A 21,249-nucleotide genomic window follows, 5' to 3' on the forward strand; every position below is an offset into this window, starting at 1 on the left:
ATTCTTTAGTAGGATGCTCTTTAGCCTCCATGTATTTGAGTTCTTTCTGACTTTCCTCGTGTGATTGAGTTCTAGTTTCAAAACACTGTGGCCCGAAAATATGCAGGAAATGATCCCAATCTTTTGGTACCAGTTGAGACCTGATTTGTGACCTAGGATGTGATCTATTCTGGAGAATGTTCCATGTGCACTAGAGAAGAATGTGTATTCTGTTGTTTTGGAATGGAGTGTTCTGAATGTATCTGTGAAGTCCATCTGGTCCAGTGTGTCATTTAAAGCCTTTATTTCCTTGTTGATCTTTTGCTTAGAAGATCTGTCCATTTCAGTGAGGGAGATGTTAAAGTCCGTACTATTATTGTAGTATTGTCATTATGTTTCTTTGCTTTTGTTATTAATTGGCCTAAATAATTGGCTGCTCCCATGTTAGGGGCATAGATATTTACAATTGTTAGATCTTCTTGTTGGATAGACCCTTTAAGTATGATATAGTGTCCTTCCTCATCTCTTATTATAGTCTTTGGCTTAAAATCTAATTTGTCTGATGTAAGGATTGTCACCCCAGCTTACTTTTGATATCCATTAGCATGGTAAATCGTTTCCCACCCCCTCACTTTCAATCTGGAGGTGTCTTTGGGTCTAAAATGAGTCTCTTGCAGACAGCATATTGATGGGTCTTGTTTTTTTTTTTTTTTTATCCAATTTGATACCCTGTATCAAATATTTCGCTTGGGACATTTAGCCCATTTACATTCAGGGTAACTATTGAAAGATATGAATTTAATGCCATTGTATTGCCTGTAAGGTGACTGTTACTGTATATTGTCTCTGTTCCTTTCTGGTCTATGTTACTTTTAGGCTCTCTCTTTGCTTAGAGGACCACTTTCAATATTTCATGTACGGCTGGTTTGGTGTTCACAAATTCTTTTAGTTTTTGTTTGTCCTGGAAATTTTTATCTCTCCTTCTATTTTCAATGACAGCCTAGCTGGATATAGTATTCTTGGCTGCATATTTTTCTCCTTTAGTGCTCTGACTATATCATGCTAGTCCTTTCTGGCTTGCCAGGTCTCTGCGGATAGGTCTGTTGCCAATCTAATATTTCTGCCATTGTAGATTACAGACCCCTTGTCCTGAGCTGCTTTCAGGATTTTCTCTTTGTCTCTGAGACTTGTAAGTTTTGCTATTAGATGTCGGGGTATTGATCTATTTTTGTTGATTTCTGTGCCTCCTGGATTTTGATGCCTGTTTCCTTCCCCAGATTAGGAAATTTCCCTGCTATAATTTGCTCCAATATACCTTCTGCCCCTCTCTCTCTTTCTTCTTCTTCTGGGATCCCAATTATTCTAATATTGTTTCATCTTATTGTATCAATTATCTCTCGAATTCTCCCCTCATGATCCAGTAGTTGTTTATCTCTCTTTTTCTTAGCTTCTTTATTCTCATCATTTGGGCTTCTATATCACTAATTCTCTCTTCTGCCTCATTTATCCTAGCAGTTAGAGCCTCCATTTTTGATTGCACCTCATTAACAACCTTTTAGATTTTGACTTGGTTAGATTATAGTTCTTTTATGTCTCCAGAAGGGGATTCTCTCATGTCTTCTATGCTTTTTTCAAGCCCAGATACTATCTTTATAATAGTCATTCTGAACTCTAGTTCTGACATCTTACTAATGTCCATATTGATTAGGTCCTTTGCAGTTGGTACTGCCTCTTGTTCTTTTTTTTTGAGGTGAGTTTTTCTGTTTTGTCCAGAGAAGAATAGATGAATGAGAGAACAAAATGCTTATAGGGTAACAATGACCCCAGAAAAATATACACTAAACAAATCAGAAGAGACCTGAAATGGGGGGGAAAAGGAAGAAAAAAAAAGAATATGATCAGGCTGGTGAATAGAACATAGCCACACACTAGATTTTGGGTGTATTTTGGTCTGTTAGAAGAAACCTCCTCCCAAAATTTAAAGAAAGAAAAACACATATATACAAAAATAAGGGTAAATACAATGAAGGGATGGAATATGACTATAAAGATGAAAATTAAAAAAGATTTTAAAAAAGGAATTGATAAGATAAGAAGTTGGCTGAAAAAAGAAAGAAAAATAAAAAAAAAAAAAAGGAGAGAATGTGATCAGGCGGGAGACTAGAACAAAGCCATACACTAGATTTAAGGTATATTTTGGTCTGTTAGAAGAAACTGTATCCCAAAACTTTAAAGAAAGAAAAACTTATATATATGTAAAAAAAATAGCATTAAATACAATGAAAGGATAGAATATGACTGTAAAAATGAAAATTAAAAAAATTTAATAAAGGTATTGGTAAGATAAGATGTTGGTTGAAAAAGGAAACAAGAAAAATTAAAAAAAATAGAAAAAGAAAAAATAAAGAAAATTAAAAAAATTAACTTCGAAAGACTAAAGAATCATGGGAAAAAAGCCATGAATTCTGTGTGCTGTATTCCCCTAGCTCTGGAGTTTTGCAGTTCTCATTGATCGGTAAACTTGGTCTTGGCTGGATGTTCTTGCTGATCTTGGAATTATATCTCTTGAAAGTAAAAGAAGTTTTTATAAATTTAATTTAATTTTTTTAAGTTTTTATTTAAATTCCAGTTAGCTAACAGACAGTGTCATATTACTTTCAGGTGTACAATGACAGTGTTTTAGGTTTTTTTTAAAAATTTTATTTTATTGTGTTATGTTAATCACCATACATTACATCATTTGTTTTTGATGCAGTGTTCCATGATTCATTGTGTATAACACCCAGTGCTCCATTCAATACCCATCACCAGGCTAACCCATCCCCCACCCCCTCCCCTCTAGAACCCTCAGTTTGTTTTTCAGAGTCCATAGTCTCTCATGGTTCGTCTCCCCCTCTGATTTGCCCCCCTTTATTTTTCCCTTCCTGCTCTCTTCTTCTTCTTCTTTTTTTTAACATGTAATGTATTATTTGTTTCAGAGGTACAGGTGTGTGATTCATCAGTCTCACACAATTCACAGTGCTCACCATAGCACATACCCTCCCCAATGTCTATCACCCAGCTACCCCATCCCTCCCAACCCCCACGCCTCCAGCAACTCTCAGTTTGTTTCCTGAGATTAAGAATTCCTCATATCAGTGAGATCATATGATACATGTCTTTCTCTGATTGACTTATCTCGCTTAGCATAATACCCTCTAGTTCCATCCACATCGTTGCAAATGGCAAGATTCCGTTTTTTTGATGGTTGCATAATATTCCATTGTATATATTTACCACATCTTCTTTAGCCATTCATCTGTTGATGGACATCTTGGCTCTTTTCATACTTTGGCTATTGTGGACATTGCTGCTATAAACCTTGGGGTGCATGGACCCCTTTGGGTCCCTACATTTGTATCTTTGGGGCAAATACCCAGTAGTGCAATTGCTGGGTTGTACAGTAGCTCAATTTTCAACTTCTTGAGGAACCTCCATACTGTTTTCCAGAGTGGCTGCACCAGCTTGCATTCCCACCAACAGTGCGGGAGGGCTCCCCTTTCTCCGCATCCTCGCCAATATCTGTCGTTTCCTGACTTGTTCATTTTAGCCATTCTAACTGGTGTGAAGTGATATCTTATCGAGGTTTTGATATGGATTTCCCTGATGCCGAGTGATGTTGAGCATAAAGTAAAAGAAGTTTTTAACAGTTAATGAATTCAAGTGGCTCAAAACTCAGTTACTAAATGGTACATGGTTAAAAATGTCTTTCCCTTCCCTATCTTCCAGCTACTAAATTTCTTCCCAGAAGGCATATAATAATACCAATTTTTTGTGCATTTTGCAAAGATAGTCATATGTAAACAAGATAAATATATGTAGGGCAGACTGTCAGGAGGGTCCAGCTGGAACTCTCAGACATGAGCTGAAGGTGCAGGCCATGACAGCATTTCTTATTCTTCAGGAAAACCTTGGTTCTGCCCTGAAGGCCATTCAACTACAGAATCAGGCCCACTCAGATTATCTAGGACAATCTCCATTACTTGGAGTCAATTGATTATAGACACTAATCACACCTACAAAATACTTGAGCTATAACACCTAGATTTGTTTGGATAACTGAGACTATGTCCTAGCCAAGTCAGCACATAAAACTAAAACTCACAATCCACATCTTTTCATCTTGGCACTCATATACATCACCCTAAACCATACTTACTCCCCAAATGAAGGTGATAGCCAAATCATACTTCCACCTAACATGACATAACTATGCTGAATACACTGAAAACATACTGACCCTTTCCCGGAAGAGGATACAAAGTCCTTGGCTGGTGTTCACTCTTATTCTTGATATTCTGTAACTTAACTATTATGATGTCAAGTTACCTATTATTAGTATATCTTATGTTAGATGATAAGGGGATAAGAAAGGGGAGAAGACAAATATATTTGTTTAAAATATATACAAACATTCATAACAAAATAAGAAGAAGTACCTATAATTATTATAGTCCTCATTTTTGCAGCTGGTTAAGTGGTTGTAGCTGGTATTTATAGCTACCTTCTTCCACTACCCATTTCATATTCTCTTTGCCCTCAGCAAGAACCTCAGCTTATTTTATCTCTTTGGTGACCCAAGTTTCATTGCTGAAGGGTCTGGACCATTAACATTCCTGCCTGAATTAGGTTATTGTATCTTTTCATTGACTCTAATCAGAGGGCATGATAGTACTAAGAGACACCCTCAGAGATCACCTATATTCCAGACATACTGTTCCTTACCCTCATTGTGTAGTAGCAACTCAATTTCCCCTTGGTAATTAGGATCAATCTCCCCAGCCGGTATAGTAACTCTCTCTTTGCCTATTGATTCAGAGCCATAAGGAGTAAGTAGCTGAGTGTCAGTCTTACCTTCCAGTTCAAAGAAATCATTATTGTGTTTACTGGTGAGAGCATTGCTCCTTGTGAAACTTGGACCTTACAACTAGCAGAGCCGAGGTCTGCTGGGGATGGGAGGTAACGGGAATAAGAAGCAAAAATTTTGCTGGTGGATGATTAGGGCTAATAGTGAGTGACGCCTCTCCCATTTCCACTTCTAAATTCCTGGACCCATGAATCCTGGCTCTGGTAGAAATAGAACCATATACTGGATGCTAAATTAGAGCATATATAGCCTCCTGGTGAAACTTGCCCTAGCCCTGCAAGGTGTTGCCTCATTGTAACTGAGTCTTCAATAGGCAGTTCCACTGATCTATCAAACCAGGTACCCTAGGACGGTGGCAATGTGATAAGACCAGTGAACTCTGATCATAGGCCCATTGCTTAACTGCTCAACTTCTTTTCCTGAGAAGTGAGTGTTCCTTCATGAGATGCTATACTGTGTGGTATACCACGACAGTGGGTAAGGCATTCTATAAGTCCAAGGATGGTAGTTTTGGCAGAAGCACTGCATGCAGGGATGGCAAATCCATATCTAAATAAGTGTCTGTTTCAGTAAGAACAAAGAGCTACCACTTCCATTATGGAAGTGGTCTGATGTAAGGTTCAATGTAATCATTCGGGCACTAGATGGCTGATCATTTTGGGGAATGGTGCCTTTTCAGGGATTCAGTGTTGGTCTCTGCTGCTGGCAGATTGGGTACTCAAACAGTGGCTATAGCCAGATCAGCCTTAGTGAATAGGAGTTCATGTTGCTGAGCCCATATGTAACTTCCATCCTTGCCACTATGGCCACTTTGTTCATGAGCCCATTGGATGATGACAGGGGTGGCTGGGAAACATGCTGATGGTATCCACATAACAGGTCATCCTTTTTTTTTTCAGTTTATTTTTTTATTATGTTATGTTAATCACCATACATTACATCATTAGTTTTTGATGTAGTGTTCCATGATTCATTGTTTGCGTATAATACCCAGTGCTCCATGCAGTACGTGCCCTCCCCAATACCCATCACCAGGCTAACCCATCCTCCCACTCCCTCCCCTCCAGAACCCTCAGTTTGTTTTTCGGAGTCCATAGTCTCTCATGAGAACAGGTCATCTTGTCTGCTTGAAGCATGCCCCACATACTGGCCTCTCCCTTGTCCATTTCACTAAATCAGTCCTTAACAGATATTCCATATCAGTGCATGAGGAGTTTTAAGAATAGGCATCTTTCTAAGAGATTGTTTTTTTTTTCTTTTGTTTTATGTGGCCAGACTGGATTTATAGCAATGTGATTTAGTGGAAGTGAACAATGAAGAGCAAGCTCCTTTCTGTACCCAAATTGTGTAGTATATCTGATGTGTTGAATTGACTTCATAGAACTAGAAATACTCAATTCTTAGCAGGAAGCTGTGCCAGCAAGATGCCAGGGAAGTTCTCAGAGCTTCAGTGTCTAGGCCAGTTTTGGTCATGACTGTTTAGCCCTTGCATAGTGGTTAAAGAGCATTAACCTAAACCAGTGACTCTTTTTTGGCTATCCTTGTCTCTTCCCCAAGTTCTTTAATTCAATAATGTCTATTCCTTTTATTCATTAATTTGTGTATCCCCTCTGCAATCTTTTTGTGAGCAGGGACCTTGTTTTAATCACTGTTGTATAACAAGTGCTTTGTATCATGCCTGATATATAGTAGGTACTCATTTCATAGTCACTTATTACTTTATTCAACAAATATTAACTGAGTCCCTATTATTAATGCATCTTGAATGGACACTCCCCCTTCCTCTTTTCCTTATTTTTTTCTGGCTGTTTCTTTTTCCCACTTTCTTTCCTTGTTTGGCATAAAAGGAAAACAAGTCTTACTGAAAGATAACTTAGTTCAGTTCAATTCTACAAACATTTACTGAGTCCTTACTTTGTGCTGGGCACAAAATTTGAGAAGACTTTCCCTCGAGGAACTGCTTAGTAAAACAACAACAACAACAACATAAATATATGATTAAATATAATCAAAAGTAATATGGTAAATGCTATGGTAGAAATACACTTTTGGAGCTAGGAGAGTATCTTATAGCCACTATGGAAAACATTATGGAGGTTCCTCAAAAAATTAAAAAATAGAACTACCATATAATCCAGCAATCCCACTTCTGAGCATATATGAAAAGGAAATGAAATGAGGATCTCCAAGAGATATCTGCACTCCCATGTTCATTGCAGCATTATTTACAATGGACAAGAAATTGATACAACCTAAGTATCTGTCTATTGATGAATGGATAAAGATATGTGTGTGTGTATATATATATATACATAAATGTGTATATATGTAGGTATATATATATGTGTGTGTGTGTGTGTGTGTGTGTGTGTGTGTATATATATATAATAAAGAAATAAAATTTAGCCATGAGAAAAGAGGAAATCCTGCCATCTGTGACAACAGGGATGGGCCTTGAGGGCATCATGCTAAGTGATATAAATCAGAGAAAGACAAATATTGTATGACATCACTTATATGTGGACTCTAAAGCCAAACTTATAGAAAGAGAGAGTAGAATGGTGGTTTTCAGGACATGGGGGGAATAAAGAGATACTGGCCAAAGGGTACAAACTTCTAGTTATAAGATGAATAAGTTCTAGGGATCTAATGTACAGCATGGTGACTACAGTTAACAATATAGTATTGTATTGTTGACAGTTGTTAAGAGAGTAGATCTTAAATATTCTCACCACATACACAAAAAAGGGTAATTATGTGAGGTGAAGAAAGTGTTAACTAGGGGTGCCTTCAGCTCAGGTCATGATCCCAGGGTCCTGGGATCGAGCCCCACATCGGGCTCCCTGCTCAGCGGGAAGCCTGCTTCTCCCTCTCCCACTCCCCCTGCTTGTGTTCCCTCTCTCGCTGTCTCTCTCTCTGTCAAATAAATAAATAAAATCTTAAAAAAAAAAGTGTTAACTAACCCTATTGTGGTAATCATTTCTCACTATATACAGGTTGAACACCTTAAATTTACACAGTGTTATGTCAGTAAAGCTGGAAAAAAAGAACTGTGTATTAGTAACCCAGGAAACTGACCCCACAGATGGCTATCTCTCTGGTGGGATGACTTCAAGTAACAGTTGTTCACTATTTCTCAGAGTTTCCCTGTAGGATGACATGTCCACCAACCGCAGAGGTAGCTGGCTTGATAATGTTCTCCTTACTGGGGAGATCTCTCTTCCCTTTTCCACCTTCCTACTCCCCTACTGGCATTTTCTGAACCTTCAGATAAACTGCTGGCACTTGAATCCTTGTCTCAGGGTCTGCTTCTCGGTCCCCGAACGAGGACAAGTAACATGCCCAGAGTAGAGACAGGATTTGAACCCAGGCATTTAAACCCTGAGCCCATGCTCTTACCAGTTCCTCCACTGACACTAGGAGGCAGGTCGGGTAAAGAGCAGGGTAGACACAGAGACTTGAGAAATTCTGGTGGATTTGAAGAAATAGTTTAGTATGGCTAGAACAGAACATCTAGGGGGCCAGAAGGTGGGTGGGGGGAGATGAGGCTGGAAATGCAACCCGGGGTGAATTCATGGTCAAGTTAAGGCATTTGAGCTCTTTTACAAGGACAATGGGAAGTGACTGCATAGTTCTGTTCAGGGTGTTATATGATCAGATATCCTTTGCAAAAGTTCCTTTTGGTATAAAGAATGAATTGGGGGTGAGAGGCAGTAGAGAGACTGGAGAGAAGACTGGTTCTGAACTGTAGCTACTAGGAGAGTGACAGTGTGGATAGAAAAGAAGGAGCTGACATGACAGATGCTTAGGGCATAGGGTCAATGCCACTTGGTGATGGGTGTGGTTGTGGGCACGTGCCGCGATCGAGAGGTATTGGGTGGGAGGCAGGAAGAACTGGGGCATGTGTGAGTGCATGTGTTTATGTGGGTTTAGAAAGGGTACCATTTCAACCAGACATATTGAGTTGTAGGTGGCTGGAGGCTTCCCAGGTAGAGATATCCAGAAGCAGATAAAGATAGAACACTGAGATTTCAGAAAAAGCCCACAATTAGATATACAAATTTTGGAATATCAGTTGATATTTGAAGATCTTAAAGCCCTAGGCATGGATGGAGTTCCTTGGAAAAAGGGAAAAAAAAAAAAAGACTGTGCACATGATCTTGTTTGCTCTCCACAATAACCATCTGAGATGGGGAGGAAAGATAATTTTCACCATCATCTTGTAAAGGAGAAAATCAGGATAGAAAGAGGTTAGGTGGCTTTTCCCTTAGCTGGAAAGGGGAAGAGCTGACGCCAGGAATAGATTCACTGGCTCCATGTCCAGCGCTTCTCTCTCATACTGCACTGTCCCTCCCAAAATATGTCTGCATGCCTATATTGAGTGATACAGGCTCTCTCCAGAAAAGCTTTTTAAAAAAGAAAGTATCATATCTTTCCTCATGTTACACATGTCTCTATTGTATTGTAGAACTCTAGCATATGTCTAAGCATGGTGTATAATGTTCTTTTCTGCATTTTTACTTGTTTGCTGATAATTGGACAGACACTTAACATAATGGTTGGATACACGCATACATGACCCCAAATCCCATTTTTCAAGGCAGTGCTAGCTTTGCAGGTGCATTCTTGGAGGCTCAGCTTACGCTTGGTCATTTTTCTCGGTCCATCCATTCCTGCATCACCTGTCACCATGGTTATCTTCCCTTTTCATTATTTTTGGCCATGTGCTAAACATCCAACCAACTCTACAGAATTGAGTTTTAGGCTGTAATAACTCACGTTTATTCAGTGGACATCCTAAATGCCTACAGCAAATCTTCTGGAGGTTTTTTTTCTCTTCCTCCTTTTATGCTCTGGGGAAAGCACTCTCCAAACAGTACCATAAGTCATGTCAGAAAAAGACCCTGACATAGAACCACCTCTGAATACATAGAACACAACCAGCCATTTTTTGCCAAGATTTTAAAAAATGTATTTCCTCTTCTTATTTGCCAGGGAGATGATACTGAGCTTTGGAAAACATTGCAGGAGAGGTTTTATATGCAACACATTGTGACATATTTTATCGCAGTATTTGTGTCATATTTTATCTATTTGGGAAAAAAGCCCTGACAATGTCACGTACATATAAGTGAATCAAGCCCTTGCAACATTCCTGGGGCAGCCACAGTACGAACTTGGTTGAACGGACTGAAGGAGTCGTTCATGGATGCAGAGAGCAGAAGGGGACTTGTCATGTTCTTGCTGTGGTTGCCAATTTGCTTTGCCACCTCTTTGAGCATATGGTGACGGTGAGAAAAAATGATCCCGGATTATGGCAGGACCCCCTCTGTTGTGTTTTTTCAGTTTTCTGCTGTTTTAACTAATTTCCAGGCAATTTTATTGATTTTGTCTTTGGCAGAAAAACATCACCATCCTGATCTTTCTCTGTGATCACCAGAATTTGCTTTTGTTTTAATTGTGATAGAAATCAAGTTATAACTTATTTATAACTTATAAGGGACAGTTTCTAGAACTTCTGTCCCTTACCTTCTCCTCTCCATCCCCCTTTCAAATGACCAGAACAGATCTACTGTATGCTAATGACTCACTCAGGAAGCAGATGTCAGAAGCCCTGACTGATAAAAAAAACTTGAATGAGCTTCTTTCCCCAGAAACGTGTGTGTCTGTGTATGTGTGCCTGTGTGTGAGTGTGTGTAGATTTCTTAAGCACTGTGGCCTTTTCCCAGTGTCAGACCTCCTGATTATCCAACGTATTTTTGTGAGGGCAGAAAATATTCCACCTCTAGCTGTCCTTTCCTTTTTGGGAGAATAAAACTGTTTCCAGTGTGAGGATATTTAGCCATATATTGGGCCATTTTCTTCTTACTCTTTCCAGTTTGCTGGAAATTGGAGACAGAAAGCAGGGGATAAACAGCATTTCCATTTCTGAGTTGATAGCTTATGTTTATGTTCTTCCTTTCAAGTGAAAGTAAGTGCCCTGTAATCCTGTGCATAAAAATGTCAATGTACTTGGATAAGGTGTGTGGTTAATCACAGCCAGTTTCTTGACTTTTCTCAGAGGAAACAAGAACTTGGATCCAGTGTCTGGCTCTCTTGAATGGAGCCCTGGTGTTAAGGACTCTGGTTCAAGTGTATACATTCACTTTCTACTCCTCTGCTGTGTCTCTCCCTGCACCCTTGTTTCTTTTACTGGTGGTTCTCTGGAGCCCCTAAATTCAGTTGCTTCTTTTCTTGGCCTCTTGTGCTTCTATTTTTAAAGAGATTTCTGGGGTTTCATGCACTGGCTAGATGAGGTTTGATATAGGGACTGAGTCCATTTTCTTACCACTTGGCTGGGGGCAGGAGGTAGAAATTGCCTTCAGAGGTTTCTCCTCCAAAGAAATTGGGGAGCCTGTGATAGAATATCTCAAATCAGTCTCTTGACTCCCTATCCACCTTCCTCTGTTGATAGGGATGATTTCAAATCTCCCCAGATTTGACGATAGTTATGAGATTTTGTTTGGCAGTGTGAAGGCTGGGGCCAGTCCTAGAAACAACCGTAGAACGAGTGAAGCTCAGCTTACTCACCTTTCATTGCGGGTGCTGCATCCGTCTTTGTACCTTTGCCTCCAAACGCTTAGTGCTTAGTACTAAAAATAATAATAGTCTTTGTCTTTTATTATTAATTGCCATAAAATGATTGTTATCATTTTGTTGCGGAAAAATAAAAATCAGGCCGGCGAGAGAACAAGTGACACTCGGAGAAGTAGGAGAACTCGGTTTCTTTTTATGCCGGCGGACCCAGATGAGCTCGTGCTGGAAATTCCGGGCTCCCGGGGAAGCGGGGTTATAGGGCTTTTATAGGGGAGTGTGGGCAGTCCGGTTCCAAGGGCTATGCTCACTGCTGGTAGGTGGGTTTAAACTGGGGGAGTGGGGGAGGCGACTGCTTTAGGCGGGAACATCTGTGGTTCCAAAGCTTGTGGGGCGGGAAGCCTGTTTACAGAAGCAGAAAGGGCTCTTGTTCCCAGCGGGGCTTCAGGTTATCGCTTCCTACTGACTGAGCTAGTAACTTTCCATCTTCTGGGGCCTGCTGGCTCGGGCCTGCTCTGGGTAATTTTCCTCTTCAATTTTACATTTATTATGGGCTAGACATTTTGCTCAGCATTTTAATATGTAATCTCATATATCTCATATCTCATTTAATCTTATGATTTGGATATTATTATTCCCATTTTCCAGATGAAGAAACTGATGCATGAGTGAGTTAAGTATATTTCCCCAAGTCTCACAGCTGGTGAGTGGCAGAACCAAGATTCAAAGTCAGGTCTGAATGATGCCAACTCCTGTGTGCTAATCACTTGTTTACACTACCTTCCCCTTCTTGGGCATTATTTTGGCCTACAAGTTTAAGACTCTAGCTGTCTCCCATCAGAATTTACCTTCTATGTTTCCCTGTAGGCCTAGTCTTAGGCTTCTGGTGTCATGGATGGTTCTGAGGGTGCTGAGGACTTATTGGCAGAGAAAGACAGCATTGCCTGGGGTCATCTGCAATTTTCCTGCTAGGCCAGTGGAATCTACAGTAAAAGGAACAGATCTCTAATGGTTGCTTTTCAGGTATTTTGTCATTTGGGAAGATCTTCCTATACAGAGAAATCAACTTAATTTGCTACTTTTTATTAATAATTCTATTATTCATTTATTGATATAAGTAACATTTATTGAGCCCCTTCTCTGGGCCAGGAATTGTATTGGACCAGATGATAAGAATATAACAAAATAAAACAGAGATTAATAAAATAAATCCATGCCTCTGGAATCTTACGGTAGCACCGGACAAAAATGTGAGTAGTAATTGTCTTTATAGAGGGGTGCAGCGGGGTGTTACGGAAGCAGAAGCAGAGAAGGCAGGCACCTGGCCCGGGCCTGGGGAGCTCAGGAACAGCCAATGGGTATGGATGAAGTTTGAGCTAAATCTTAGAGGATGAGCATAGGTTAGCCAGGTGGATAGAAGGGAGATTAGTGAAGGGAGTCTCAGGCAGAGGAAACGGTAATCACCAAGGCCCAGAGGTGAGAACGAATTTGGAAGACCGGGGATGGCCACTGATTAGATGTCTGAAGTGTAGGGGGTGTGGGGGTGAAAATGGGAGGGAGCCTAGGAGGGCCAGTTCACTCCGTGATCCAAGTCATGGACAGCAGCTGTTCTTGGGATATACATCTTTCTAAGTAAAATGCTGAACAGCAGGCTGGCCTACAGTCAGTTGAATGAAAACTTCCCCCTTCTAGCAGGCCTGAGGTGCCTGCTGGTGCCTGCGTTGGGCTGGGCTCAACTTACTGCTTTACATACACAGAGATGAATAAGAGTGGAAATGGGGGGGAATGACCACAGGAAGGTGGTGTGTAGTTTTCCCAATGGGTGCTCTTTGGGGATCACAGGCCACACTGATACCCGCAGTAAAGTAAACTGCTGGCTTTAACTGGTCTCCTGAAGGGCCCCTTTGTTCCAGTTCTGCACTTTTTTTTTTTTTTTTTTGACAGTAAATCCTCACAGTTTCTGAGGCTACTCAACTATTAAAATGCCTCGTTCTTTAAAGCAGAGACAGTTGCTGATTTCCACTATTGGATAATTTGGGCATGTGGCTTTTCAGACATACCAAGTAGAATCTCCTAAACAGTCTTGGATGTTTGCCAGGCTAACTTGAAGGTGGTTAGCATTTAAAGAATTGTTTATTCAGCCAGACAGCGTGGCATTTTTAAAGAAACAGAATTGGAAAAGCCTCTTTGATGGTGTTAGCTCAAAACCAGTTTGTGGCAAGTGAACTCAACTGTCTGGGCTTGAACTGGCTCTGAGATTTCTGTTGACAGATGCCTGAGCTGCATTGAAAGCACTCTTTTTCTAGGAAAACTGAAACTTCTCAGCTGATTCTGACTTTCCACAAATGGACCTAAGTGTAGCACTGGCACCGAATTCTGTATTTGCCACAACCGTTGAAAGGAAGGGATGTATTTTATATGCAGTATGAGTCCCCTCGTCTGAACCCTGTACTTTCTTCCCAGTATTGCTAGATGTTAGCAACAGCAGCTGAATACTTCTGGTTAGATACAAACACTGTTAATTGTTCCAGAATGATACTGCGGTCCCGTCAAGGATGATGCAGGGATGGCTGTTGTGTTTGCGTGCCACCGGAAGGAGCTAAGTGTCGGGGTTTGCAGCTGCCTCACAAACTGCTGGATTTTTAATGCAGCAAATAAAAGGGCTGAGCTTTGGTGACTGTCCAGCTGGAGGAGGCTAATGAATTTGGACAGACCTAAGTTGAGGGTATTATATGGATGTCTAGATGTTGAAGACACCATGGCTTTGTAGATGCTAGGTCAGGTTGCAGGTGGTGAGTAATGCTTCCTGTTGAGGTGTCTGTGACAAGATCTCTCATTGCATGGTCCAAGAAGGAATAATTTTCTCTTCCTCCTCCTCCTCCTTTTTTTTTTTTTTTTGGTTAGGAATCATTTTCTTAAATGTTATGATGTGTGAAAATGTTAGTGGGTAGAAAGAATCCAGGCCTTTGTCTCTTCATGTGCTCCTTAAATGAATTTACTCCCAAATCAGAAGAAAACGGGGCAACTGACTCTGTGCTAATCCAGATAGGTATTTATCAGCCCAAAGAACAAGGCCCTTAAGAAAAGCATGGGGAAGTTCTAATATCTGAGGGAGTAGCAATAGTTTCTTTAATTAGATTTTCTAATTCCCACTCTCCTTTTCCTGTGGTTTACGATCCTCTCCCTTTTTTTAAATTAGTTTATTCCCCATCAACTCTTTCCTCTTCTTGCAATATTAGTTGTTTCTAAGGGAACCTCTTGTCCTTTGCTGAAACCAAAATATCCCCACGTCTCTCATTGAATGAAAATCAGAAATTTTTTTCTTTTAAACTTTATTAATAACTAATAGAAAAATTGCAAAGTAAATTCTGAGCACTAGTTCTTTCTCTCCTTTTCCCTCTTAGTCCCATGAGTTTTTCTTCTTTTATCTGCAGTACTTTTTCTCCTTCAGCCAAAATCTCTGTTGGTAGAAGCACTTGGTAAGAGTCTATCCAAGTTGTAGGTAGTGGACATCTGTTGTTTTTGCTTGCCCAGCACCCCTTCTTCTCTTCTTTAACGCATGCCCATTTTCCTTTGGAGAATTACTTGGCTCCCACTCAATGGGGCGGCAAATTACATGCCCTGCCTCTGTCATGACAGGTGATACAGAGAGAGTTGGCATTTTTGAGGACTGAGAGAAATGCTGGGTTATTCTCCTTCTGTAATTATAGACACGAGGGATTTTTGTGAACATGGGGCCATCTTTGCTGGTGTATGAAGATTAAGAATACAACCAACAGAAAAAAACAGCTGAGAGAGAGTGACAGAGACAGAGACACAGAGAGAGAGAGTGTGACAGATTGAGAGACACACACACACAGAGACAGAAACAGAGAGAGAGACACAGAGAGAGAGGAGATTTTTATGAAGAGAGGTTGTGATTTCTACCCAAAGCAATTTCTGGTACTGCTAAGAGTGCTAATAGGGGGTAAGACTGTGTAGAGGATCTTGAGCCTTCTCCATGTCCTGATCTTACACTATGTTGGTAACAAGTCATATTATAGCTTGCAAAGGCTTGGGAATTATATTTGTTTTGGAAGAACCAGACTAAAGAACAGTTCTGGAAGCTCTACTTAAGGGATTATATTGAGAAAACAACTTCTCTTCCTACCTAAATGAAGCACTTAATTCCAAGAGTCACTACTGGAGTTCACAGATTGACATTTCCTTCCAGTTCCTTGGCCTTGCACTGGAGAATGGTACCTTAAGCCAAGACAAACTTGTGGCATCATTGTTGCAACTTTCTGTTAGGAACAGATCTATGCTCCTAAGTAATCTGGTTACTTAGACAAGTTAGTCTGGTGTCACAGAGTTGAATAAGAACATAATGTAGAACTTCAGACAGTGTTACCATTCATACTTGAGAGGTGGTACAGGATTAAAATTCACATGGGCATCGGAGGGTTAAGCTAGTTCATCAGTTTAATTCATTCATGAATGTTTAGGTTCTAATAGGTTATTATTAACCTTTTAAAGTTGATGTCATTTATAAATTTTCATTTATGTCATAACCCTGGCTGAATGTGTGATTTTCCATGATTTTATATTCTAAAAAATGAAGTTGCTCTTTCCCCATTCCCTCCTCCATTTTTAAATAAAATAGCACTAATAGAATAAGTTAGTGACACAGGAGTACTGATCTGATTTTGTGTGAATTTAGTGGGTAGATATTATAGGGAGGCAGATTTCAGCCTGATATCAGGAAAACTTTCTGGCATTGTCTTATTAACTGGTAACCTATCTCATCCCTGGCAGGATTCAAGTAGTAACTGTCCCTATCACTAGATGATCCCTGCTAAGGATGTTGTAGAAAGGATTTATGCATTGGTGTAGATTCTGGGCAAAAACGACATTTTAGAGCTATTCTATTCTAGCTCTAATAGACTAAATACTACTAGTAGTTATACTAATACTATTAATACTACTTCTACATTTTGCTATTAATAGTAATAATTACCAGTTGTAAGTGTGTATTATACGCTATATACAGTGCTAGACATTTTACATATACATCCCAGGTAAGCCTCGTGTCGACCCTCTGTAGATATTATGCTCACTGGTGTGGATTAAAGACCTAATTGTTCTCTATTTTTTTCTTCATGTGTGTTGTCTTGACCCGTCTAGTGGATTACAAACTCATTCTTAGGAGAGAAGGTAGTGTCATATACTTTGTATTATTCCTTACAGTTGCTGCAAATATGGAAGGGTGGAACAGATGCAGCTTAAAAGTTGTGTGCTCAGTTCTGTTGTGCACGTCACCCTGACAGGTTTTCACTTGATCTTAGCCAAAAGGCCGAGAAGCGATACACTGACAGGTTTTTCAGAAGAGTCCTGAAGCTTTTTTCCTTGAGTCAAACTTCCCAAGTGGTACGTACATACATTGGAATGGTTCCTGCAGAACTCTGAGATCATTCTTACTGAATGTTTTACAAAGGGAAAGGGAAAGAAGTAGAAGTTGGGAAGAGAAGGAACAATATCCAACCTGTAATCACCTCTTCTTCTCCACCAGGACAAAAATTCCCTTACTTGCTTGAACAGTGTTCATTTCAGTATTTTGGCCGGGCAGGGGAGGAAATTTAATTATGCCTGTGAATGACAAATCACTGCATTAAAATTATTGTTTTAACTCACTGGAATCAATTGCTCATATTATTTTGCTGTCCTACAGATCTCACTGTTAATGTCAATGGAATGATGACAGTGTCGAGATGTTTCGCCCACTGAAATGTGATAAGATGTTTATGGTTTGACATATTGAAAACAATATTTGTTATATAAATGCCAGGCTTGATCACTCTTTTGGTCATTTACAGCAATGAAAAAAGAGTAACATGCTGGAACCCTATATGTCACATGGCCTACATAAGAGGTATTTTATGGTTGCCTATACCATCATTACGATCAGTCAGCTTTCTATAGAATCATATTTTTTATTATGGCTATTTGCAAGCAATCATTGGTATATTTACCATTTTCCAGATTTTAATATAATTGTAACTCAGGGAATTTGAAATCAATAAAGTTTTAGATGGGATATGCCAATTGGATAATGAAAGTGATTTGGAAGCACAGATACTCTGTGGGGGATATCATCTTTGTTGAGTAATGTGAAGGCTCAGAGTTCTGCTTCTGGCAGGTGTAAATCAAGTTTGGGCCCTAAAGAAGGGGCCTGTGGCTTATGGGGAATATTAGCAGGGAGGCTGCTTTTTAATCCATGGATTAATACTAGTAGATTCTATTTGAGGATCAGATCTGTGCTCATGCAGGTTGGGGAATGGTATTCATTCTTCCTTCCACACACCTAGGATGAAATGCTAGTGTTAAAAGGGAACTCAGTGGTCAACTGGCCTCACATTCTAATCCTACAGTCAAAGAAGTCAAGAGACTAATCAAGAAGCAGAAGTCATCTGTCACCATGTCTTGAATGACATCTTTGACTTCTAGTTCAGTGGTCTTTCTTCTTTACCCGTCACTCCTATAATTCTTTCTAAACCTTAGCCTTCCTTGGTCTTTTCTAAAATACCCCAAAGCCATGGAAATGGTTACATTAGGAGCAGCTACAAATTGGGTATTTTCTCAGCTCTCTGCTATCTTAGTTTCTGTGTAACCTTGGTGAAGTTACTTAACATCTCTAGGCTTCAACATTCTCCTCTATAGAATGGGAAAATAATAGTGCTTCCTCCAATAGGGTTATAATAAAGATTAAGTTATTTAACATATGCAGTGTATTTAAAACATTATTATTAATCCCAGTTTATTTGTCTTTAATAATGAGCATTTAATTGTGTATACATTTAAATTACTTAAAGGGCTGTTTTTTATGGGAATTCAGAAAGACACTGAATTAATGTTAATTTTTTTTTGGTGTAATTATTTTAAGATTCCTTAAATCTTATCTGAAACATCAATTGGGAATTTTTAATTATAAGTCTGAAAAAAAATAATTCATCTTTGGATTACTTGAAGGGAAGCTCAAGGAACATTAAAGATTATAAATTTTCAGCTCCATAGTCACAAAGATTTTCCTATCATCTTCGGAATTATGTTTTTCAGTTAGGGTAGGAATCGAGTTTTCCATCATATTTTCAAGCAATATTCCTAATATTGTTTGAAAGTTGTGTGTGTTTGGGTGTTAAAGGAACTTTCTTTATAATCTCTTTAAATACCTTTAATGATAGTGAATTCTACATTTTTGGACGACCATGGTCTTGTCAGCTTAGAATGCAAGAGGTATTCAAATCTTGCTGATGTAATGGATTTTGTGTTTTAAAATTTTAATTACACATTTGAAGCCCCAATTGCACTGTAAGGATTTAAGTGCTTATGGAAACTCAAACTATGAATTACAGTATTGCAGGAAACTTTCCACTTCATCAGATTAGTTTCACCATGCATTCCACAAATATGTTTTGTAAAATTTCCCAATATCTAGAAAACTTTGATACTATGTTATAAAAGGGTACTTAAATATAGATGAGAAAGATAAATGTTTGTCTTCTCCTTTTGATAGTGATGTTAAATAAAAGATGGAATGTTTTTGTTTAAAACCAATCCCTCATTCTGCACCCACCTCCCCCCACCCCTGCAACACAATAAGTAAAGGGCAATGTGAACAAAGTCTTCCTTTAGATCTGTTATTCATTTTAAGTGTGTGTTAGGAAAAAGGTCTACTCTGAGTATAAAATCTAGCAACAAAAAAGAGAATTGTAAATAGAAAAATAAAACATGTAGAGGAGACAAATATTCTCTGCACACAGAATTAAAATCCCAATGGGGAACACTTGTCAGAAAGAGAGACTACACACTCATTTAAAAATAAGTTCCCAAAGAGTAACATTCCAATATGTTAATTTGCCACAATAGATTTATCCATTGAAATCAGTCCACCAGTCTTGACCAGCAAGTAGGATCTGAATTTTACCATCTAACAGTTCAATTGAAATAGAATAAAGATTTTCACATCAATATCTTAGTGACATAGACTTTCCTGGTTGGCAATGGTACATTGACTCAACGTTCAGTCAATTTACAGGTAATGAAACTCTTTGTTAAGTGTTATCTCCTCACACAGTAGCAGGGTCTTTAACGGAAAAGGGTTCTGTTCATTTTCTATTTAAATCACAGGAAGAGATTATAGAATTGGATAATGAAAACAGCTTATTTTTTGGAAATCAGTTAAAAAATCTGAAGTTATGAATAGAAAATAATAAAAGAGAAATAACTGTCTGGATTTCCCCCCTTCTTTACAGTGATATGGTAGAAATATAAGGAAAATGCTTAACATCCTTTAGTTAGGAAATCTGGTCCCTTTACTTGCTTACAGGGCTCAGTTTTGAGTAAGAAAAGAAAGAATATTTTTGGCTGCAGCTTTAGTAAACAATGAATGATGAAAAATATTGCAGAAACGTCTTCAAGAGATTGGACAATTGAGAACACAGACTTTATCACTTTGATATTGTCTACATTCCTCCACAAAGCTTGGCAAATAAATAACTGAGCCCTATTTTGGCGGAACGAGACAAGGAAGTACTAGTTCCAGCATCAAAACAAGATTATGAAAACAACCAACACAAAACAGTTATTTCTTCTCCTGAATAATAAAGACATCATGTTTGCATATAGAACAGCTTTTGCATTATTGCTCTATGTATAAGAATATATTGAGGAACTCATAACAGACTGCACATTACAAACTTAAGGTTCTTTGGTGAAGAATGAAAGAAAACAGTATTTGAGCTTTAAAGAAAATGATCTCATCCATTTTGCTTTTATCTATTGATCCGTTGGATCCTCTCACAGAGCAGGGAGAGGTACTGTGTGAGTTTCACCATGGCAACGATCACCACACCCCCAGCCATCATACACGTTGGCCAGAACAGTGAATGGAACAGCACGTTGGAACTGTAGAGTTTGGTTAGGATGACACTCTTCTGGTTTCCTTCTGGGTCAGAATAGCAGGAGAAGTGTTGATACTTCCTGAAGTTTTCCATGACAACATTCACCAGGGACATGGATTCTTCAAAATTTTTTCCACACTTAGGTATATAGGAGCACTGTGGAAAATGAGATAAACTGTCACCAGAAGATACTTTCTTTGTGCATATCTGATACTAGGAGGAGATGGGATATTGAGGTCAACTTAATGATCTGTGAAATAACCATGATGGTTATTCTTTTCATATTCAAACCAGTGTCTCCAGAAACCCCAAGACCTCACATAGTAATAAAAACAATGTCTGTAGCTGTCTGACCCAGATGTACCTAAATAGTTCACTCATGTATAGTTTAATTGTTGATTAGAATTGGATGACTCCAGTGGATTCTTTTTACCGTAGCTGAGCATGGTGAGTTTTAATTATTCCCTATTGAACCTACTTTAACATGGAATCAGAGTGTCAATCTTTCTGTCTTCTATCTATCCACAGCAGTCCATGTAATATCAGAAGCTACCAGGTCTCTCAGGGAAAGTAGTTTATTCTTCTCTTTTTGGCTTGGCTTAATTTATTCAGCCAAGTCAGCTTGGTCACCTTGCTACTGTAGTGAAGGAAACAGCTATACCTCTGGTGAGTTGCTGAAAAAGAATCCTGGAAAGTATAGAAATATTGAATAGTTAAAGAGCTGTGATGAATTGTTGGTGCCCAGTTCCGTGGCAAGGTAACTTTTTCCATAAATCATGGAAAAATAAAACAGAACCAAATGAGTTTACTTTTCAACCATCACTCATCTGAAAATTTACACTATCTTTTCTTTGA

General features: G+C 39.0%; 1 protein-coding gene across 7 annotated transcripts in view; it reads right to left on the reverse strand.

Moving 5' to 3' along the window:
• Window positions 1-19,104: 19,104 nt before the first annotated feature.
• KCNMB2 (potassium calcium-activated channel subfamily M regulatory beta subunit 2) overlaps window positions 19,105-21,249 on the reverse strand; it is a 226,203-nt gene continuing 224,058 nt past the window's right edge. For 6 of the 7 annotated variants that reach the window (XM_025869473.2, XM_073896989.1, XM_073896976.1 and 3 more), the window contains one exon: window positions 19,105-20,550. In XM_025869473.2, the coding sequence (XP_025725258.1) occupies window positions 20,266-20,550 (285 nt within the window). In that variant the 3' untranslated portion in view covers window positions 19,105-20,265. The remainder of the gene's footprint in view (window positions 20,551-21,249) is intronic. The other variant, XM_073896999.1, reaches the window with a different exon arrangement.

Source organism: Callorhinus ursinus, unplaced genomic scaffold (assembly GCF_003265705.2).
Source record: "Callorhinus ursinus isolate GAN/ISIS: 27379988/994484 unplaced genomic scaffold, GSC_fseal_2.0 scaffold1, whole genome shotgun sequence".
Lineage (NCBI taxonomy): Eukaryota > Metazoa > Chordata > Mammalia > Carnivora > Otariidae > Callorhinus > Callorhinus ursinus.